Source organism: Astatotilapia calliptera, chromosome 19 (assembly GCF_900246225.1).
Source record: "Astatotilapia calliptera chromosome 19, fAstCal1.2, whole genome shotgun sequence".
Classification (NCBI taxonomy): Eukaryota; Metazoa; Chordata; class Actinopteri; order Cichliformes; family Cichlidae; genus Astatotilapia; species Astatotilapia calliptera.
Genome location: NC_039320.1, coordinates 2474979 through 2498126, shown reverse-complemented (window position 1 = coordinate 2498126; position 23148 = coordinate 2474979). Strand labels below are relative to the sequence as shown.

Genomic DNA, 23148 nt, shown 5'->3' with positions numbered 1-23148 from the left:
ACTAAATAAATACTTTTTGTTGCCTTGGTCCATCTCACTGTGATTCCAGCTGCTAAGGGCCGCCCTGTGACCTGCATAAGGTGTCACTCATGGTGATAAGTATTATGTTAACCTTGCAGTGTTACAGAGCTTTATAATGTGTAACCAGCTAATTGTTAAACATCTTTTGGCTAACTCGCAAAAATTTAAAAACACCCAAGAGCAAAAAGCTAGAAATCTGCTAATGATAGTGGAGAACGTAGCTGCTAAAAGGATAGATATTTCTCCAGGAGCTGATGGAGACCAAAAAGAGAGCAACAGTAAATAACTAACTCTTATAATTTATCTTACCTGGTGACCAAAAACATGTGACTAATGTGGCTCCAGTCTTTCTCTGAAAGACTGATTTAATGATAGTTTGAATTGAAGGATCAGTTGAGAACCTAATATGTATAACTAGACTGGTATGTGCATTTTCAGCTGCAAATTTCCATATTTGTTCTTTGGGGTAATATCTACTTAAAAGTGCAATGCAATTTACAAGCAGAGAATTTGAAGCTTATTTTTTAAATCCCTGCAGCATTACTATAAGACTCACCAGCCACTAGATTATTATAACATTGGACTGGAGCCTCTTTTGTGCTTAGCTGACAGGAGTGACACCCGGTGTGGTCTTCTGCTGCTGTAGCCCATCTGCTTCCAGTTTTTTTTGTGTTTTTTGATGCTCTTCTTCATACCCAGTTTGTAATAAGTGGTCATTTGAGTCGCTGGTGCATTCCTATCAGCTACAAGCAGTCTGGCTATCCAACAAGCACATCACTTGCTCACTGTGTATTTTCTTGCTTTTTTAAACTATAGAAGGATAATGAAGTTTAAACTGTAAACTTTGAGAATCAGAGTTCATTTTTGCACACACTGCAATAACATCCCTGCATCTGCCACGTGTCCTGTCCTGTTCCCTCATGAGAAGGCACCGAATCTAACAACCGGCTCTGTACGGAAGCTAAAAATTTAATGCACATTGACAGCAGGGAGTGAGTTTTCATTGCGTGAGGTGTCTTTTTATCCAGTCTCCCTTGGCAATACTGTATGTATTCTTAAAATAACCCTGAGTAAGCATTTTAAAAGTTTGCAATCGCCTTAAAGGAAGCTGCCAGATGCTAGGAGGGGGGAAAAAACACGAACAGAACACTAAACAAGACACACTGTCTTTATTTTTGCAGTGGGAATACAAACTTGGAACACAACCATCCATGGAGCATTCACACAATGGGGTTTTTGTTGTTTTTTTCCAGTCAGTGTGCTTTTTGTACAAGCGCATTTTGGAGGAGAGACATCAGAAGCCTGTCACAATCAATGCAGTTAAAGGCGACTTCATGAGACACACATTTGGAAAAAATGAACAAAACGCAGTCCCATTTTCACCACTTAAACACATTCCTGTCATAAGAAAGGCAAAGCAGTAATGAACACACATGACTGATGAACTTTTAATAATAACTGTCCTTAAATATAAGTTTTGCAAAAGCTCAGGAAGGAACCTTGTTTTTACTTTCGGTGGGATTCTGTCGTTTTCACATTTCACTTAAACGATCAGCCGAAGATTCATCAGCCTGCTATGTACTGCTGCTTGTGAAGCTTCATGTTTACCATCAAAATGTCAATCTGCTCAACAGCTAAAATTGTTTCTGTTTTTTTTCAGTGATGCTTTTAGTAGAGTAGAAGGCGAAGGTCAGGAGATGGAGAGGAATGTGTAAAGGAAGAACCTATTAAATTTTGATGTGGATGGGACATGAGCCTTGATGGAGGACTACTTTTTTTGGTTATTTAATACACATTTACCTGACTTTTATCTGAAGAGTGGGCTCTGTAAGTATTTTAAATTAGAGCCTAATAATTTACAGGTTCAGTCCAAAGGTATAACCTCCATCAGCACCTTTAAAAGTCACAAAAGCCCATTTCAGACAAGCACATCCTCCCCTTTAATCTCAGTGTAATCTACAGATGGGCACTCACATGATTACAACCACTGAAATTAGGGGGGAAAACTAAACAAAACAGAGGCATCAGCACACTGATGACTTGCACAGGCTTTTGGTCAACATGAAAAAGCACAGGCAGGACCGGAAGGAATGCAAGCACAAGGTTTAAAGAGGCAAAGGAGGATGGCAGGAATGGGCCACTCAAACGGCCCTGCAGAAGGAGATGCACTCCCACCACCGCAGCAGTATCTCTACACACTGGGGAGGAAGGTGTCTCTGCCACTGGGAGCACATTAATATAACGTCAGAATGACAGAACACCATCACATTAGTGGATTAAAGGTTACCCATCCCTTCTCGTTTCTTTAATCTGAAAGTGTAAACGCTGATTTTAGCTGGTGTCCTTTTGTGGCATCAAGTTAAAATGATCGATTATTGACTTGTAGCTGACTTGTATTGATCAAAAAATAAATAAATCAGTATGTTTGGTTACAGGTTTCAGTGAAATGTAGTTGCCTTAAGTCTCAAACTTGCTGGTGTAAATTTCTGCTGACCTTAAAAGCTGTAACATAATGAAAACATTTTTGGCTGATGCTTTTTTATGTTTCCGATCCCATCTTATTAAACATTACCCATTTCCACTTGATATGTCCTTAGTAAAACAAACTTTAGTACAATGAAATACAGAACATGACTACATTCACCTTAGGAAATTCAAACCTTGCAAACTTGCATCTGTGAGTAAGTCAGCCCGTTTGCTGTTTGGTGTAAATGCACTGTCCTGTAAAGGGACTGCCTCTGAATACCCACTGGAGCTGAATCTTTTAAACTCCTGTCTAATGGACTCCAAGTTCAGATGCTCTGGATGACCCTGAGCTGCTTTTAGCAGTCCAGCAGTGTGTTGGGGTGAAACATAACAGAGCCCTGGTTCAAATTCATTTAATTCAAGCAGTCCATGTCTCATTCATATTTTCTATATTCAACTAAAGATCCCAAATAATAACATTAAAAAAAGTGCTGTTTATATATTAATTGCAAAAAATAATACTTTGTAATTTAGATTTTACAAGTCACGTAAAAAAGAAAAGACTGGAAACAAGATTTTGACATATGATCTGTCTGACCAGGAAGCTTTAATGCAAAAGTTCACCTTTTGCATTCACAGTTTACATGTTGAAATTAGGCTTTGCTTTTAAGCCACATTTATGTAATGGAAAAAGGAACTAGTTTTAATTAAAATATCTTAATACACACTTCCCTCCCTGATTTTGATCCGGTATTTTTCTTAGAATTACATGTGCAACAGACGTGATGTGGAATTTGTAACATTTCATTATTTCTGTAGCATCATTGCAGTGATCCAGTACAAAACTTCAATTTTCAAAATATAAAATGAGCTCATAGTGACGTTCGACATTATACCTTTAACTTCTTGTAAAGGTTTACACAGAAAAGTCTGTAGCTAGCTGGTCATCCAAATTACAAGTCAAAAGTCACTTTCTGTTTTGAACTTGGGAACGAAAAACAACTTACAAAAAGCACGATTAGAATCGCATCCAAATTTACATACTGAAGTCGTTTTTTAGCGTGCCGAAACCAACGAATGTACTGAAATACACTAGTTGCATGTTTCTGAGGGAACATTAGAGGATGTGTCGCAGGACTCCACACCGGGCATAAATGTCCTATTATGCAACGCACTGAGACCTGATATCAAAAATGCTTCAATTTAAGTGTTTAAATTTAAAAAGTTTTCAGTTTGCCAAGGATAAATTTATTTGTGCTCGGCTTAACTCAGATGAGGTTGGGTTACCATGGCAACGTGGCTCTCAGGAAGTGACATCCTACAAGCCGAGTAGCGTGTCGGAACATATACTACTGAAATGTGAAAGATTCCCAGTTAAACATGACAAAAGGAATGACGCACAAATAATCGGCGTAGCACTATTTAGCTTTTAGCAGCAGCATGTAATGTATTTTTAAGCATTGGTCAACAACTTCTATGTATATTTAAATGCTTTTGCATATATATACCATGTTAATAGCAAACTACACTCTGCCTCTGCTTGTAAATACATTCTAATTATAACTAAAGCATGACCCATTTCACTTTTTAACAATCCAACAAGCAATTCATGAAACGTAGCAATGTATTTGCACAAAAGCAAAACAGGCTTTATGGTGCTGGTTTTGATATTAGCAAGAATATGTCTCTGTTTTAAAGTAAGAATTCCTTCATATTCTGTGTTTTTGTCAACAAATCATATGAAAAAAAAAATATAAACTATCCCAGTAAATGTGTAATTTTTATGATCTCAGACAAAGACACTGTGTATTTTGTATTTTCCCACATGCACTCTTAGATGGAAAAAAAAACATACAAACAGCCACAACATCCACTGCATAAACTAGTCCCCACACATGAACCTTCTAATTGTTTGGTAAAAAACTACAATGCCCATGTGTTTTTGAGGAAATTAGATACATTTAATGAGCCTCGTTAAATGTATCCGATTATGAACCAACTAAAGCGGAGCTGAGGGCCACCAAGATGCACAACATTATTGGTTTTGTTGACAATCAAGAAAAAATGTAAATAAAAATCTCTCCAGTTTTATCCTTCAAAGCCCTGCCATGTAACCTCAACAAAACATTCACACTCATGCAACATCACGATAGCCTAAAACACGTGAACCCTTGTACATATTTGGTTCCTCATCAATCTTTTAAACCTATAAAATGGATTTTCTCCTTTTGTTCGTGTAAACAAAAACGCTGAGGCGCAGGCACCTCGACTTTAATGCGACAACTAATTTCACAATGATCAATTTGTAATACCTAAATCTAGTAGAGCCATTGTACATATACAAAAAAAAAGCAGTTTTAGAAGTGTGAGAGCGATATTTGGAGCCGGGGAACAACATCCATCGCAACAAAATCCTGGACTTCAGGACCACTATATAAACGTGTATGGCTTCCAAACACTCTGAGACAATGAGACAGGAATGATTTAAATACTTCTGTTAACAGCGTAAAACTTTGGATAAACTATTCAAAGAAACGTGTATAATACACTGATGCAGTGTCCTGCGAGGAACAGACATACATCTGCGTGTTACTGCGTACAAAAAAAAACGTGAGCATAAGGTGTGTCTGGGTCGGTTTGGTCTGAGAGAGCATAAGGTTCGCCGTGAGAAAGCATCTGTTGCAACAACAGCCAGGCAGACTGGCTACGTTTAATGAACACTGTTTAAGCTAATTTCCCCCCGCATGAGTCAGCTCACTACCCAGGAGGCCGAGCTGCAGGCTTTGTGCCAGAAAACTGCTTCCAGTAGTAGCTTCAAAGAGTTAGAAGGGCTGGTGAAGCTTCCCCGAAACATGCTGGACCACATTTCCTGCAGCTGGGATGAACAACAACGCCCTAAAGACTTTAATCACTGTGAGCAACTTGTTGCAGGGGAAACATCTGACCTCTTAGTGTGTGTGTGTTCAAACACAATCACACAGAGATCAGAGACTCTCAGTTGACGAGAAGTCTTGTGAGCCAAGAAATTCTGGAGACGGCTTTAGTCTTATTCAACCACCAATCGGATAAACTTCAAAAAGACTTCCTCTTTCTCTGCTCTCTGCTGAGGTATTTTTAATGAGCTGGCAGATGCGTCTTCCACCTTAGGTGTCACCGTAAGGCAGAGGACCACCTAAATTATCAGAATTTTACACTGACTGATGCGCACACACACGCACACACTGTGAAGAGAAATAGCGAAGTAGCAGCAAGCAAGTTGTGGATTTCTGCTGTCAAAGATCACGACGTATGCCTAAAAACGCTTGCTACGAGCTGAGGAGCGATTCTTTCATTAGCTGCCTTTTCCTCCCGCTCAGGAACACCTCCACCATCGTCTCCTCGTCAGCTGATGAAGGGGGTTAAGCAGGAAGGTGAGACCGGTCGTTCGGTTTTTCTCTGTTGATTTTCCTGCTAATGTCGCCTAAGTGCTGTCAGAGCACGAGAGCTGCTCCAGAAGCGTGGCTGTTTTGCAGCGTGAAACCATGACTCATGTCGCTTTGCCTGGTAAAAAAGGAGCGTCATCGCTGTGTTACTACAAATGACTGGCCGGAGCATTTTCAGGAATACATGCTGAATGCTTAAAAAGCGTTTCTGACAACTAGTGCATATTTCTGATGGTTATAATGACCAAGGTGCTCTCCATAAACACATTCGGCGCTTTAGTTTCCTCATTGTGCACTTTTATATTTAAAAAAAGAAAGAAAATAAAAAGAGCTTGCTCTTTAGCTCTTTAATCAGCTGCTGCACTACAAGGCTGCTTTTACATAAACCGGGTCATAAGGAAGGGTCAAAATCAAGGCACACAGACTTCTCTACTAGTCCTTTCCCTCCCTCCTGCTGTCTGCAGCAGAAGCAGCTTAGAGAAGTTTCTAGAAGGCTCTGTCGACTGCCATCACCGTCAATCCTCTACCTAACAGTACCCGACTGTCGGCCCTGTGCGCTTCAGCCTTGATGTGTTAATCCAGTGGATATCTTTGCTCGCCCTCCTCCCTTTCTTCCTCCTCTCCCCAGGGACCTCTCACAGTCTCTCCTCCATCCGGAGAGAGCAGTAGGTAGAAACAAACAAACAGAAAACAACTCAAACAGCAGCAGCGGTGACAAAATTTCTCCTCTGCCCCTCTATCTCTGGATTTAGCCCTGATTCATTAATAGCCTGAAACGATCATACAGGAATCAGAGCAAACGCGAAACCCGTTACAGATGAACAGCTACGCAAGCGGCGAGGAGGTGGAGGAGTAACTTTCATCTCTTCATTCACAGCCGAGGGGATACCGCATCAACACTGACGTTTTGTTTGCCGTCCGATTTTGTGTTTTCGGGGAGCTGCCAGAGACTTGAAACACATGCTGAGGGATCAACGAGGTCACACAGGGGTGGAGAGTCACTTAACATGGACGGTGTAAACTCTCACCGTTCCCTCTCTAATTACATCTGTTTAAACGCACACTCTCTGGCTTGTGAACATTTGTCACGTTTCACCTTCAAAAGCACATCACCTCAGATTAAATAGACACTGCTGTTCACTTTTCGTGATTACAATTTCTGAGTGAAACAAACAAACAAAAAAAAAAGGAATCGACCAAATTCAACTACCTTAATTTTTTTTTTTTTTTTTTTTTTTTTTTAAAAAGGAAGGGGGGGTGGGGTGTCTTTTCTCACCCTATATCAGCAGGTATCACTCTCTGGACCAAGCCCAGCTCTTAGGGTAGCCATAGACAACTTTTCCTAATTAGGTCACGGTATTCAACACGTGCATCGGCTGTCTCCATTAGCAACTGACACTCTGATTAATCAGGGAAACCACTGCTAAGCAATCCATCACACTGGGATAATTTATCAACATCAAGTGCAGTCTAGAGGATGTGACCACTTTTACAGGCATTATTTAGTGCTTTGGCTTCGACAGCCACACGTCAAATGCAAAGACAACAAATAACAATTTGCGCGCATACACTCACACGCACACACAGGTACACACATACATGGGAGATTTTAAAAGATATCTCCAAATAGCACAAAGAGAATTTTCAAAGTGTTTCACAAAAGTAGTTCTGTGTTTATCTGCAGGGTCGGCCATGACAACCACGAAGTGATGAAAGAAAAAGCGCTGCTGCAGTGCATTCTAGGGATCTGAATTCATATTTACAGCCCGTGGAATGATAATGTACCAGTTTATTTCCTTATTTTTTTTATTTTACACACATTATCAGCTCCTTTTGTTCCTGCAGCATCCCATCGTGTTTTGGAATTAATTAATACTCCCACTCATCTGTCTTCATGTCCAGGTAGTTGAGAATGTTCTGGGCAAACTTCACCGCCTGCTTGCGTGCCACCTTGGTTGTCTCGTCGCCTTGCGGGTCAACGGCGTCCAGCGCCAGCAGCTGTTTGGTAAGCAGCTCCTCCAAGATCATGTAGCTCTTGTCGACCCGCTTGCCGTCGAAGCCCAGGACCTGAGCCTGGAGCTCTGACAGGCTCCCCAGGACTTGCCACACAGCTCGATGTGATGGGTGCTCATTGGGGCCTGGCTGGCGGTGTGCTAGAGCCTCGCGTAGGTCCAGGAACGTGATGACCGCCTGGACTTCCACCACAGCACGGCGACGGGCTTCTCTTATGCACGGGTTCTTCGCCGTGTCCACCTGGTCCAGTTGGGTGAGAAGACCCTGCAGCTCAGCTTTGGGTCTGAAGCTGAGGTCACCCATCACACAGTGTCGTAGGACGCCCTCTCGCAGGTGCGAGATGTGAGCTCGCACGCCCTCGATCTCTCGGATGGAGTTGTTCTGCGCCAAGTCATACCTGTGAGGGTGGGGGCAGGGTCAGTGCTTCTCATGATCAAATCTGCAGAATGAATGACTTGCCGGAGAGTCAATCAATCTTGATATTGTAACTGTGAGTAGGCATCGTTTTAGAAGCTACAACCACAAAATTAGCTTCTTCTTTGGTAAACAAACACTGAAAACCAGTGTTAAAGTACAAGATCTACAGTGGGGCAAAAAAGTATTTAGTCAGCCACCGATTGTGCAAGTTCCCCCACTTAAAATGATGACAGAGGTCAGTAATTTGCACCAGAGGTACACTTCAACTGTGAGAGACAGAATGTGAAAAAAAAAAATCCACGAATTCACGTGGTAGGATTTGTAAAGAATTTATTCAAATTCAAATTCAAATTTTTATTTGTCACGTACACAGTCATACACAGTACGATATGTAGTGAAATTCGTAAATTAGGGTGGAAAATAAGTATTTGGTCACCTCAAACAAGGAAAATCTCTGGCTCTCACAGACCTGTAACGTCTTCTGTAAGAAGCTTTTCTGTCCCCCACTCGTTACCTGTATGAATGGCACCTGTTTGAACTCATCATCTGTATAAAAGACACCTGTCCACAGCCACAAACAGTCAGACTCCAAACTCCGCCATGGCCAAGACCAAAGAGCTTTCGAAGGACACCAGGAAAAGTATTGTAGACCTGCACCAGACTGGGAAGAGTGAATCTACAATAGGCAAGCAGCTTGGTGTGAAAAAATCAACTGTGGGAGCAATCATCAGAAAATGGAAGACATACAAGACCACTGATAATCTCCCTCGATCTGGGGCTCCACGCAAGATCTCATCCCGTGGGGTCAAAATGATCATGAGAACGGTGAGCAAAGATCCCAGAACCACACGGGAGGACCTGGTGAATGACCTGCAGAGAGCTGGGACCAAAGTAACAAAGGTCACCATCAGTAACACACTACAACGGCAGGGAATCAAATCCCGCAGTGCCAGACGTGTTCCGCTGCTGAAGCCAGTGCATGTCCAGGCCCGTCTGAAGTTTGCCAGAGAGCACATGGATGATACAGCAGAGGATTGGGAGAATGTCATGTGGTCAGATGAAACCAAAGTAGAACTTTTTGGTATAAACTCAACTCGTCGTGTTTGGAGGAAGAAGAATACTGAGTTGCATCCCAAGAACACCATACCTACTGTGAAGCATGGGGGTGGAAACATCATGCTATGGGGCTGTTTTTCTGCCAAGGGGACAGGACGACTGATCCGTGTTAAGGACAGAATGAATGGGGCCATGTATCGTGAGATTTTGAGCCAGAACCTCCTTCCATCAGTGAGAACTTTGAAGATGAAACGAGGCTGGGTCTTCCAACATGACAATGATCCAAAACACACCGCCCGGGCAACAAAGGAGTAAGAAGCATTTGAAAGTCCTGGAGTGGCCTAGCCAGTCTCCAGACCTCAACCCCATAGAAAATCTGTGGCGGGAGTTGAAAGTCCGTGTTGCTCGGCGACAGCCCCAAAACATCACTGCTCTCGAGAAGATCTGCATGGAGGAATGGGCCAAAATACCAGCTACTGTGTGTGCAAACCTGGTAAAGACCTATAGTAAACGTTTGACCTCTGTTATTGCCAACAAAGGTTATGTTACAAAGTATTGAGTTGTATTTTTGTTATTGACCAAATACTTATTTTCCACCCTGATTTACGAATAAATTCTTTACAAATCCTACCATGTGGATTCATGGATTTTTTCTTCACATTCTGTCTCTCACAGTTGAAGTGTACCTCTGGTGCAAATTACTGACCTCTGTCATCATTTTAGGTGGGGGAACTTGCACAATCGGTGGCTGACTAAATACTTTTTTGCCCCACTGTATTTATGAAAACAAAAAAACTAACTGAATGAAAACCATGTAGCTCATGTTCAAAAGTCTTTTACATATAATTTCCTGAACACGTACCCACCCATGGATCTTGGATGGGTAAAATGTGACTTTATTGGAGCAATATTTGTTCAGTTTGTCATCAATTCATCAATGAACGATCAATTAAAAATAATCAATTCGGTGCAGCACTCATCTGCAGCTTCATCCTTTATGAGTGACGCCTACCTGCGTGTGTCGTCTCCTTCCCCCTCCAGGTCCAGATGTTTCAGCAGCCCGTTTATCTCCTCCACCACCTGTTTCCTGTAATTTCTGATCACCGCGTTCCCCGAAACATCCAGAGCGTCCAGCTCCACCTGCATCTCTGTCAGGATGCGTGACAGGTGGGCACAGCTGTCCCTCCCGCTCAGACCCATCAGCAGCGCCACCAGCTGGCTGCGGGCCACGCTCACCTTTACCATCACCTGGTTGATGCAGTTCACGGCCTCGTGGGTGTCTCCCGACAGCGGCAGGGAGAGGGTCTGCTGCTGCGTGCGCCCTTCGATCACATCCTGTACAGCGCAGAGGCGCGTTAGCGCCCGGTAGCGTGCTTTGCGGAGCGGCACCCTCCCTTCGGTCTTGACCTGAGTGAGCCTCAGCACGAGCTGCTGCAGAGCGTCCACCAACTCGTCGTTGATCTCTGTCACCCCGCCTGCTCGCTGCGGAGCCACGACGCGCTCGTCCACCAGCTGCCGCGCCTCGTAGCTTAGCTGTTCGATGGCCAGCCGGGAAGGATGGGTGGCGTTCTCTTCTAGATAACGCAGGAGTCCCTCCACCTCCTGAGCCGCTCTTTTTCGCGCTCCCTGCAGCTCCGGCTTGCCCTCTGTGTCCACCTGGTCCACATCCAGCAGCAGGCGGGTCAGCTCTCGCTCCAGACGCTTGTAGTCCCGATCGTTCTGAAGGCCGCTGAAGGTGCACACCTGCGGCCCCAGAGACGCCACCTCCTTCTGTATCTCGTACAGCCGCATCATGGCAGGGTGCTGCGGATGATATGCCGGCTGCTGCTGCTCCATTGGATGTTGTTGCTGCTGCTGTGGACCACCATGGTCCATCCTCTTCCCGCCATCAAAGGGCTTCCCAAACAGGCTGAAAAAAATGAAGCAGGAAAGGGAAGTCAGAACAATGAGCAACTGGAACAAACAGAGCCTCAGCAGACCGTATCAACAAGCCAACACAAACTCTGTAACCACATCCAGAGGCTGGAATCTTGAAGAAATCAAGAAGAATTTAGAACAACGTAGCATAAATGCCACTGGTCCTGTTGTCACACTAATTAGCATGTAAATAATGTAGCATTTGAGTTTTGCTCTATGGAAACAAGCACACGCCTGCAGTAGGATTGACCTTCTGACACAGCCAGGAAGGCTGTTATGAATCACTGGAGACTAACTCCCACTGGCTCACAAAAACAAAAAAGGATTTATTGTTGCTTGGCAAATTTGCAGACACATTTCTGTTTATATGTCAGAAAATTCCGCCTGGTGGCAAAAGTCATTAAACGGGATGACACTATGTTTAGCATCAGCAATCCTGACAATGTGCTGCCTCATTTTTGTAAAACTTCACTGTGAAAACTGAGCCTGCAGGACCAGTTTGCAAAAAACACTCCATTTGTTCCTAATTTCTTGCAGCGTTTCGGTCAAACTGTAACTCTCTGAAGATTTTTCACAGCCGATGTCGTCTGACACGATGCCATAAAAACACATTTGAAAGGATTCATTAAACTAAATGAGTTTTAAAAAAAAATAGTACTGTGTGGCGATTGGTTTTTTAGATACATTACTGTGCAAACGTCTTTGCACACCCCTCATTTTTTTATATTTTGCTTCCAAGGTGCCAGACTTTCTTGTCATTTTAAAAAAGCGTTCTTGAGTAACAGTTCTTCAGGCTTTCTGATGGTCTTTCAAAGTTTTTCTTTGGAAATTGGCTTTTTGTTTACTCATTTTCAGTGGAGTACTTGTACCTGACCATTTTCAGAGGAATGTTTAAGCTCCTTAATACTGATCTATGAATCACTCAAGCATACAAAAGGCATCTAACCCAAAGAATGAACCAGTGATGTGCCTACACATAATAGAAATCGTGGCAAAGAGCCCATTTTAAATAGTATCTTTAAACACTTTGTTTTTAGCAGCCTGTCACAAAAACACATCGGTCCTGTTTTTTTCTTGAGTCTATAAAAATGTTACAGACAACACAGTTTGACAAACATAAAATAGTATTTTTGCACTGACATGGTGATTTTTAAAGGGCTATAAGCCAAAATGGAGACAACTGGAGGACAACGATGAAGTCGCAGGCCTAAAAAATTATCAGCAGCATCTGAAACTCAAATCCTCAAGAAACAGGAAAAAAAAAAAAAATCAAGCAAAGACCTGAAACAGGACCTGACATCTGGCCATTCAACTGAGTCATCCACTGAAGCCTCAACAGAAAGGGTCTCAGTAGAAGGCAACTTATAACCAAAAGGTTCCAGAAATAGGCCCATAAAAATAGAAAACAAATGAATAAAGCTTACAATTTACATTTTTCTGATCATATTCATCCACATGTTCAGACCGCTGGCCATTTTTACACTGCTCTGTGGAAATTTTATCATGTCCCCTTGCATTTGTGCCTCTACGATGCACGCTGGAGTTCCTACAGTTTCTCTAAACAGCAATGCTTCAACTCCACTTTCATTTTTTTTTAAAAAGTGGACAGAGGCGTCGAAGTATGGCAAGTGATGAGCGAAGTGACGAGTTTCGGTTTGTCCAAGAAACTCTGCTCTAAACCTGCAGACGACTGCACGAGGGCCTGACCACAGTGTTGGTCATTTCATCCCTCAGACCCCTCAGGATTGGAGAATATGGCCTCTTCTACTGTAACCAGAGCCCCAGCTCTCAGCACCAGCAATGATCCTTCACATGAAAGTCAGGTCATTTTAGAAGTTCCTGTTTCCTCACTGGAGGAAAACTCAGAGCAAACAACACAAGCGGTCAGAACGAGAGAGCAATCTAAAAACATCAGCCAACATAAACAGACCAGAAGGGCCTGAGAGGATGATCCAGAAAGGGAGGCTGGCCAAATATAAATCAAATGAACATCAAGGTTGCTCTCCTGAACGAGCAAAGACATCGTGTTAAAGAGCTCAAAGACTGTGTCTATACATCTTTAACGTTCAGTAGTAACCTTATTTTGCCAGGACATGACAATAAAAAAAACCCCAAACTGATGACATCATCCAAAATCCCCTATATTTAATCAAAGACTTCTTTATGTTAAGAAGCACAATCCCTGTTCAGGCCAATGACAGCGCAGCTATAGACAAGAACAACTTCCCACATAATATACTCACACAAAATTCTGCCCTTACAACTGCAAGAAAACAAATGAGGTTAACCTACATTTAGTCTCGACAAGACAAACACCCACATGACAACCACTGGGAGCACTGCAGCGCGTTTCTATGAGATATATTGCCTGACGTGATCGTGATAAAGCTCTAATCCGCGTTAAAAGACGGGATCCAGATTCCTTTGCAGTGTGACTGCCCATCGAGCTTTTTAATACCGAGCAGAAAATAAACGCAGCTGACCAACACCCAAAAAATTTGAAACTGTTCATAGCGCCTCCAGAATGAATCTCCACACAGGAAGATTCGGTCAGACGGCCTCATTAAATGTGTCACAGGTGCCTTGAGCTCTGGAATATATTCCCAGTTAGACATTTAGAAAAATGCCATTAAGATAGAAGCATCTGCCTTTTAGTTTAGGATTAATAACACGGCTCTCGTGAGGGCTGAAAAGATTAAATCATCTTTTGCGTTTAAAAAAAAAAAAAGAAGCTTTGCCAAACTCCAATGTGAAGATCTGCGGCTTTTCGTCCCTCTAAATAGATCATTTGTGGTTTGGTTGCGTATCTGATGACAACACAAAATTGAAAAGGTGAAATTACGTGAAAAAAGCAGCCACATTAAAGACAGAAAGAGCAACAGATGATGACGTGTTTCAGCCCTCTTTGCTGCCTCTTCTTTCTGTAATCATTTTACTGTCTTGTTGCAGTTGTGCACGTGTGCACGTCTTTAAGGTCATTTTGTACTTTTTATCCCATGAATGTGTCTATTTTAGACCTTCTGAGTCAATCTGCAACACCTGTGTGCACATCCACACAGTTTTGCTTGTTCTTTTGCTCATTTAGCGTGTTCTGTGGTTCCTTTTCCTTTCTTTTTCTGGTAGTTGTGTATTTTTATACTCTTGCTTTCTCTTGCAATAATTTTGAGTTGCTCTACTGTCATTTTGTGGCCCTTAAAAGTCATTCTGTGCATCTCAGTAGTTGTCGTCATTTCAGATCATCTGCACGTCATCGATTAGTTCCCGGGGGTCCTGCAAGTAATGGAGTACACAAAAGCAAAGCCTTGACAGCGGCTATGTACAAATCCATCACAGGCATGAACTGTTTGATTTCAGCCCTGTTCAGGATTTTGGATCTGTGTCTCTTTATAGCATCTTCATATCTCTGCAGATGTTTTGCATTTATTTGTGAAATCTTGGAGTCTTTCTAGCCACTCTGTACCAAATGTCATCTCTTTGTAGCAGTTTTGTTTCACCTTATAGGCATTTGTGTCTCTCAGTTTTCTTTGGGTTTTTTTTTCTTTTTTTTAAGGACAAACTGAACTGTTCAAAAATTGCTTTCTGCTATAGACGATCCCCCATTTAACCCCCCTGCTATGATGTTATGGTAAATGGCCTGTATTTGTATTTACTAGTCCCTAAGGACCCCAAAGCACTTTACACATCCAGTCATCCACCCATTCACCTGGGGCGCACTGACAGAGGCGAAGCTGCCGGACACTGGCGCCACCGGGCCCTCTGACCACCACCAGTAGGCAATGGGTCAAGTGTCTTGCCCAATGACACAACAACCGAGACTGTCCAAGCCAGGTCTCGGTGTTATGCTAAACACCAGAGCACACAGACATGAAAGGAAAGCTCTGCCAGCATGATTATTACATGTAAATACAGTAGCCGCCAGTATGATGTTTTGTTATCCAAAGCATCAATTGGGCTTATTAGCAATAGATAGGATTATGTATCAATGTTGCCTAAAGTACTTTTACATAACAGGGCGAGGGGATGGGCATTTCCACAAGAGTGGATGAGCACATGTCGGGCCAGAGCTTACAAATCTGAGTATTTATTAGGATAATCTCAGCAAAATCCACAGCCTGCCTTGTCTGAGCCAAGACAGACAAGGCTGATGTGGTGGTTTCAAAGCTAAGGGCAGGTTTGCCTCCCTCGTGGGAGGGAATCAGTCCTCCATTCCCATGAGTCTCGCTGCATGAAGGGTGACCGAGCTGCAGGTGACACGCATGCAACACCTCCTGCTTATCTCCCAGATAAAGGCTTCGAGCTCCATCCCCGGCTGCCTGCATGCTTGCCGGTCCTTCTGCACGGCTTTGCGCATTATGTCACCGCAGAAAATCCCGTCCTGCCGCCTGCGTGCGAACGCATCTACCTCTGAGAGCCCATGTATGTTGCCGGAGCTGCGCTACAAGAAGCACAGATACCACACCTCCAGATCTCGACAAAACGGCTCAAAGCATCTCCAGATGCTGTCAGCTGCATCCTTTCTCTCTCGTGCACACACGCACACATACACAGACAGATAGATATATACACACACACACACACACACACACACACACACAGAGCAGCATTCCTCTCACCTTTTCAAAACCCCGAACACATTCGCGCACATTTTCACGGATGTCTGTTTCCATCAGCCAAATGCTGGGCGGCTCGTGCAGGAAAGATGCATCCAAAGGGATAAAGCCGAAATCCGGGAGATCTCGATGCTCCTGCGGTCAGCTTCAGTATCCAGCGACTGACTGTGACTGACTGACTGCGGTCGGGCTGCTGTCGCCCCTCCCACAGCCTCTACCACCAGATTCCTTCCTCCGCTGCCCTTTAAAACAACTTAATTTAAAAATAAATATGCTACCAAGGACTCATGAAACGCTTAAATGGAAACAGCCATTACAAAAACCGGTTTACAGCAGACACTCCCCTGTGAATGCCATTGTTAGTGTGTTAAGCTAGCTACTGATGATCACCTGACACAGCCCCACCTCAGCCAAATAACTCTGGCTTTTCAGCGTAAATACATCAACACCGCCACCTCTCTTTAACAGTTTCGCTCTTACCTGCATAGCCAGCGTACAGCCATCGGAACTGTTGCGGAAAAGTGCGCACCTCCTGTGACTAAAGCTAAACATTAGCCTACCTAGCTACCTTCGAGTACTTACTTTACAGTTCGTGAGGATATGAACTAACACGGAGTTTGTGTTTCCTCGCTAATATTGAAGAGACGCCATTACATCACTGTTTTATTGATGTTAACAAATAAGAAATACAAGTCGATGTTTAGTTACCGCACGACACGTATATGCGGATGTAAAATAAATCGCATAATCCTGTTAATATTCGGATAAACAGCTTTACTATTTTTAACCTTGTGCAAATTTTGGTCGACCAACAATAGGCGCGCTTCATTTGGTCATGACTCCGCGTCGTTTAACGGTGCTAAGATAAACCCTGACTTTGCTACTGTTTAACTTTTACTTTAGTCTATTTAACTTAGTTAACAAAAAAGTTTGACGAGCATTATTTATTGTGTAGTAAAAAAACAACAACTAACTAACAATCTAGCATCTCCAACAATTCAATAACAGAACGAAATAGGCATTTAAATACTTTGTGAGAGTAAAAGTACTAATAGCGAAACCTACACAGATAATCCATGTGGTTTTCAAGTTTAATTCGACAATAATGATATTTATCAAGCTACGTTGAGCCCTGCTCAACTTCGTCTGCTCCAAGCAGGATCCAGACAAACCTCCTCCTCCTCCTCCTCAGCCTGTTATCCTTAGCTCAGCTCCCCTCTCAACCTGACTGCTGTACAAAATGCAACATTTACCACTGAAATATAGTTATTAGAAGAAATATAGTATATAAATATAGTATTAGAAATATAGTATTAGAAGTAGTATACAAAATAATAATAATAATAATAATAATAATGATAATAATAATGATGATGATGATGATAATAATACAATACATAGGAAGGGCTGCAGCAAAGGAAAAATAAATATAGTGGGGATTTTTGCTTCATAGTGACTACATATGTATATTCCTAACATCTAATCTGGTTGACCTCTTTTTTTTTTCTTTTACCCCTACAGCCGTTTTTTTCAATTCGTTTATTTTTTAATAAGGAAAAAATGTGACTTAAGCTTAAATAAATAAACAAATAGATAACATAGACATATATTTATTCCCCACATTACTTTCTGTTTTGGCTCTTTCTGTTGTCTTACATTTAAAGAATATCCTAAACTGACAAGAAACCTTTTTTCTGTTGTCGTTTTTTAAGTGAATCCGGGATTTACCGGTGAGATTGCCGAGCGCATCCATGCTCCTTGTTGGGCTCACGTGACCAAATGGCAGGCAGTTGTACAGAGAAGGGCACGAGCTCAGTGAAAGTTTGGTTGTGTCCTCGAGCTCAGTCTTGTGCTGTTTAGTGGTTTTTGGCGTGATTTGTTTTATTTAAGTCGCTTTTTTAGAGTCGGCTTGCAAAAATGGCCGCCAGGACAGCTGCAGCTGCGAGACGGTCGACATGGAGGAGCTTCTGTCCTTCCAGTCTCCGCTTATCTGCAGGTAGCAGTCGGCTCTGCAGCTCCAAACAGGCAACCCAGAAGGACAAGCCAGTAAATGTTTGTATAATGACAATTTATTACATTTATACACCGTTTAAAGGGCTGCCATTTGTTAGCTATAGACGGCTGGGTTGTTGTTGTTGACGATCACGTGTGGCGCCATTTTTTTATGCCCACATTAAAGACGTGTGTACGAAATAAGCTGTTTTTTAAAAATAAATTTTAAACGTTGCAGGAAATAAAGTGTTATTGACAAAAATATATTGCAGTGCTTTAGACTTTATTAGGGTTAAATCGGTGTTACAACGTCTGTTTTAATGATACAGTTGTAGTATAAGTATTTGTAGGAAAATAATTGAGAACAATTTAAAATATTATGGTTTAAAGTTATATTTTAAGACCTAAAGTGTCCAGCAATACATCTTCTTAGATTTCACTTTTTTTTACCCTTTCAAAATCACATGCATTTGTTGGAGTTTGTAACTGCAGATGTTTAATGACTGTTTAATAATACAGTATTTCTTTAAAAATGTAAATACATCTACTTTACATATAAGCGTGCATTGATATGCCTGTCAGTAATCAGACTGAATTTGCTGACCCAGTGTTTTGCATTTGGATTGTTTTACCTCTCTTTTCGTCTCTTGGCCCTGGAGCGTTTTTTATTCCTCGCTGCTCTTTCCATCTTGAAGTCTGCTCGGTAATGATAAGCTGTCTGGTGGAGGTCACTGCCCATTTAAAGCCACGTGATGTGCATCTGCTGTGTGGAGTGTCAGTCTTTAGCAGACTGTCTTTAAACCTGAGTTCCAGATGATATCTGCATTTTTCATTAGTACAGATGTGGCTGTGTTGGTGATGCTAACTTTGCATGTGGAGTTCAAACTACATGGTATTTGTGTCTGATGAGCTCATCGTTGTCATATGGGGTTTGCATAGGTGAAATTTGGGACATCTTCAGCCTTCTGACTGTTGTCACCTGCAATTCTACGCTCAACTTTTGTGTTAGCACCCTGTATCTTTCCCGTTAAGTTATTTTTGTGCTGATACTGTGTTGTCTGAACCCATCGTTACTGTAGTGTCTTCTTTTTTTACATAGAGATCTACATATAGACCAGAACCCAGCTCCACACATGACTGGGTCGGTCCACCAAACTCGCTCTCCAACATACGGCCAATTATTTACCACATCCCGGAGAATGAAACAGAGCTGGAGAAACGGCTGAGAAACCTGAGGCAGGACACAGAGGACTGGAACCACAATTTCTGGGCCAAGCAGAACATCACCTTCAGCAAGGTTACTGAAATACTTTTTAAAAAGTGTTTCTCTGGGGTCAGGGACTGGCCTCTGAAAACTAGTTTGTCTAGTTTTTGGAAGTCTCATTTGTAGGTGGGGTGAAAAGCCAGTCCCTATGGAGGGTAAGGGGGGTATTGTCTAAAAATAGGGAGCACAGTGTAGAGAGAGAAGCACGCATAGTGCTGCTTTTAACTGTTGAGATGGAAACTAACAAAGATACCATGGGGGAATTAATTGTTCGATCCCCTGCTTTATTTATACGTTTTCTCGCGTTTTATGGTAGCTTCATTTTAATGAAGGGAGACAGAATATTCCCAAATCCCAAAAACAAAACACTCAAGTGAGTCGACATCCCTCCTGAGATGTCAATATTTTCATAGAAAACTAGAAAGTTGTGATAAAATTGGTTCTTTTAAGTCATCTGAGCACATGACATGTAGTTTGGAAGAGAATAAAATTCATTTAAGGCTAGTTAGATCATCAGTTAAGACTGTGCTGGCTGTTCTGCCCTTCTGAAAATAAGCTGAAAGGTGGTGGGTGGTGTAAAGCAGGCATAGAAGCGGTTGTTGGTTCATTGTGGGGCAGGTGATTTCAGAGTATGAATAAGAGTGGGAAGTTGATGTGCTCCAAGAAAACCTTTAATCACAGAGGAAGTGGAGTCTTTAGTCTTTGCAGAGAAACTGAAAGTTACTCCTAAATTAAAATTCCTAAATTGTTTGTGATATTGTCCTGAGAGCATAAAGATGATGTCTTCCAATTTATTACAGTTAATATATATTTATGATGGTAATTGTTGGCCTGTATTTGTATAGCGCTTTACTTAGTTCCTAAGGACCCCAAAGCGCTTTACACTACATTCAGTCATTCACCCATTCACACACACATTCACACACTGGTGATGGCAAGCTACATTGTTGCCACAGCTGCCCTAGGGCGCACTGACAGAGGCGAGGCTGCCGAACACTGGCGCCGGCAGGCCCTCTGACCATCACCAGTAGGCAACGGGTCAAGTGTCTTGCCCAAGGACACAACGGCCGAGACTGTCGGACTGCTCGAACCGGCAACCTTCCGATTACAAGACGAACTGCCAACTCTTGAGCCACGATCGCCCCATGATGATTCATATTGTCCTGCTACTGCTGCTATTTATTTCATATGCAGCCATGCCGTACTGCCGCTTAAATCCAATGAATCAAATTGATATTAGAAGAAAATTCATCTGTAGCTGTTACAAAACCAAACCAGGTGAGCGATCCCTGTCGGCTTGTTAGTTCACTTTTCTTAAAAATAAAATGGAAATTAAATTAAACACGATGAAGTCCACTAACCGCATTATCTTCCCTGCCAACTTCCTACTTGCATTAGAATCATGCTGTAATTTCCATCATTATTAATGGAGACTGTAATAGCAGTGGATGTAATTAATCTCTGTGTGCTGAGCTCGTATGTGTGTAAAATCATTTCACCAGTAGAGGGCAGCATTGCATAACAAATGTGTTCTGTTAGGGCCCAGCTATGTAAGAGGTTACAGTGAGGAATAATTGACTGTAGGTTTTATGTGGACCCCAGTCCAAATCTGATTTAACAACCTTTTAATTAACTTTAAGACTGACCTAATTTAAAGTTACAGTTAAATCTTAAAAGGTTTGTTTGTTGTTTGTTTGTTTTACACTGTCTGCAGGAAAAAGAAGCTTTTATCATTTCACAGCTGAAGGCAAAAGGCTTGACTCTGCGTGATCAGGACGGTGAGGACATGCAGCCTTTTCTGAATATTTCACATTGTTGGTTGGGTTTGCACTTAGACAGTATTTAACCAGCTCAGATGGGTGTACTATGAAACAAGATTACTGGGTGAGTGATGTAAGTCGACCTTGATGTAAGTGAAGGGGCCGCCTTTATACCTGGCTAGATCACCATGGTAACTTATGCTGACCACATCCCTGGTTTGTACCAGTTTATTTTTAGAGTTTCGATTTAAAGTTTTCACAAATTCTTTTAGTTACAGTGTCTTACAAACACAATATTGAGTCTCTGCTAAATGAATACAAATATTTGCAGTCTGTAGAGCTTAAGACTGCAGAATGAAGCTCAGCTGTGAGGTTACAGATAATTCAAACTACATCATATTATCACTGGACTTTCCAAATATTCATATTTGGATGACGATGCAGAAAATGTTTAGTTTTTTGTTGGTGTTTTTTTTTTTTTCTTCATTGGCTACCAAGCCTTAAAAAAATCAATGCTAGAGTTGCAGTTTATCATTAGTAAACTAAAGTAATCCCACGTCTCCTTCGTTAGGCTGTGGGTGAATTGTCAGAGCTGAACACAGCGAGAGCATCGATGTGTGGCTGTGACATCAGAGATAAACATTGAAGCTAAGCTTTCAGCTCTTGTGATGATCAAAACACTAAATTAACAATTTTCTGCAGCATTACTCATACTTGCAGCACCAGGGTTGCATTTTACTGCATTTATTTAACATTGTTAATAGACCTCTATCCCCCATTCATGTGATAATGTCTCTGATTAGAGTAAGTGGTGCTCAGTTGACCCATCCGGTGCCGTCTGAAGTGTCAAAAAACACATCAGACAGCCCTTTTTATGTGAGCACAGAAAACCGGGGTTACCAGAGAGAGTTAATAACCACTGGTGTGATGCCTACTATCGCTGACTGAGGTTTTTTTGGTCAAGTCAGCCAACACAAAGAAACCCTGGCTTTGTCGAACTTGCTTCGTAACCTACCCCTCAGGAGGCACAGTAAACAGCAGTTTGTTTTTCTAACAGCTGGTGAATTGCAGGGGAGATGTATCCTAATGAGAATATAACGCAGTCTGCTGTGTCTTCCCTCAGGACGACGGCGGTCCCTGAACAGCGAAGAGATGGCCACGTTTTACAAAAGCTTCCTGGACAAAAACAGAGTACGACATGCAAATTACAACAAGTGAGTTGTTTTGTCTCCCATGATGCTACTGGGTGGGTGAGTAAGTGAGTGGGTGGGTGGTTGGGTTGTTCAATGTCCCTCTGCAGCAGCTGTGAGCTTTAACTGCACTGCATTAACTGATCGGCAAAGAACAACAAACCTCACAGGCTATGAAGAAGTTTTGTGTGAATTAGCAATGCAAAGTGGCTGACTTGTCTTCATGTTGGCAAAGCTTTCCGCCCACACACATCACCTCAGCAGCATGTGTGGGATTTAATCTCTGACTTTTGATTGTTATATTTATTGTCGTTTCAATTTAAACTTCATCAAAGCACAAATGTTCCCCTTTTCTTCCTTCGGGTGTTATTGTGCATTTGCCCGTTTGAATCTTTATATCAGCATATTTATTACACTGTGCAAAGTGAAACATTCTGTTTTTTGTGTATCCAGGGAATGGTACAGACGTAACTTTACCATCACCTTGCTCTTGGCTCGAGTCACCCTAAACAGTATGTGGAGGACAGTTACGGAAAGACAGAGCAGCAAGAAAAACGGCACTCCTACCAGCTGATAGCAAAGAAAATACACACACCCCCACCCTCCTGTCAAAATATCAAATGCCTTGGCTATATTTTTGTCACTTCTGTTACTGCTTCATGTTTATTCAGACTCTGCAAATGACTGTAAATTATTCTGGAAAAAATAAAGCAAAGCAAAACATGTGAGGTATTTCTTTTTAATTAATAGTTTTCATCATGTTTTAATAGTTTAAAGTATGGATTCTTATGTCATGGTCTCTTTGGTCAAGAGGGTTTTTGTTTTTTTTCTTGGTGCAGGGGTTATAGATACATTATAAAGCAGCTGTTACACCCAGTTTGTGTCAAAACAAAGACAACCTGTGATATCCTCTCAGTGAGATCGGTGCTGACCACCTACGATAAATACAAGAAATTAAAGAATGTGAGTGTAAATGGTTATCTGTCTCTCTCTCTTTATAAGACCTGGGACAGACCACGA

At 42.1% G+C, this 23148-nt stretch overlaps 2 protein-coding genes across 5 annotated transcripts; one reads left to right on the top strand and one right to left on the bottom strand.

Annotated features, from left to right (window-relative positions):
* Positions 1 to 7119: 7119 nt before the first annotated feature.
* Positions 7120 to 18994, bottom strand: bag5 (BCL2 associated athanogene 5). 4 transcript variants are annotated; one of them, XM_026151838.1, is made up of 4 exons: positions 18547 to 18569; positions 15926 to 16164; positions 10408 to 11304; positions 7120 to 8319 (listed from the first exon to the last, which is right to left on the bottom strand). In XM_026151838.1, the coding sequence occupies exons 2-4, from the start codon at positions 15955 to 15957 to the stop codon at positions 7779 to 7781; spliced, it is 1470 nt and encodes a 489-aa protein (XP_026007623.1). In that variant the 5' UTR covers positions 15958 to 16164; positions 18547 to 18569; the 3' UTR covers positions 7120 to 7778. The 4 variants fall into 4 exon arrangements, with proteins under 4 accessions (XP_026007623.1, XP_026007622.1, XP_026007620.1 ...); XM_026151837.1 differs by lacking the exon at positions 18547 to 18569 and adding an exon at positions 16403 to 16681; XM_026151835.1 differs by lacking the exon at positions 15926 to 16164 and having other exon boundaries at positions 18547 to 18994.
* coa8 (cytochrome c oxidase assembly factor 8) lies at positions 17665 to 23102 on the top strand. Its single transcript, XM_026151843.1, has 5 exons — positions 17665 to 17974; positions 19014 to 19211; positions 20893 to 20956; positions 22062 to 22152; positions 22582 to 23102. Exons 1-5 carry the CDS (start codon positions 17840 to 17842, stop codon positions 22700 to 22702), a joined length of 609 nt encoding a protein of 202 aa, XP_026007628.1. The 5' UTR covers positions 17665 to 17839; the 3' UTR covers positions 22703 to 23102.
* Positions 23103 to 23148: the final 46 nt, after the last annotated feature.

Bases quoted from the DNA above. Each gene is read 5' to 3' on its own strand.
- coa8 (XM_026151843.1), top strand. From the start codon at position 17,840: ATGGCCGCCAGGACAGCTGCAGCTGCGAGACGGTCGACATGGAGGAGC. The intron at 17,975-19,013 runs GTTTGTATAATG...TTTTTTACATAG, and splicing joins AGAAGGACAAGCCAGTAAAT to AGATCTACATATAGACCAGA. The intron at 19,212-20,892 runs GTTACTGAAATA...CACTGTCTGCAG, and splicing joins AGAACATCACCTTCAGCAAG to GAAAAAGAAGCTTTTATCAT.
- bag5 (XM_026151835.1), bottom strand. From the start codon at position 18,653: ATGGGCAGTGACCTCCACCAGACAGCTTATCATTACCGAGCAGACTTC. The intron at 11,305-18,546 runs GTAAAACAATCC...CATTTTTTTCAG, and splicing joins GCCAAGAGACGAAAAGAGAG to CCTGTTTGGGAAGCCCTTTG. The intron at 8,320-10,407 runs GTAGGCGTCACT...CCACCCTCACAG, and splicing joins GAAGGAGACGACACACGCAG to GTATGACTTGGCGCAGAACA.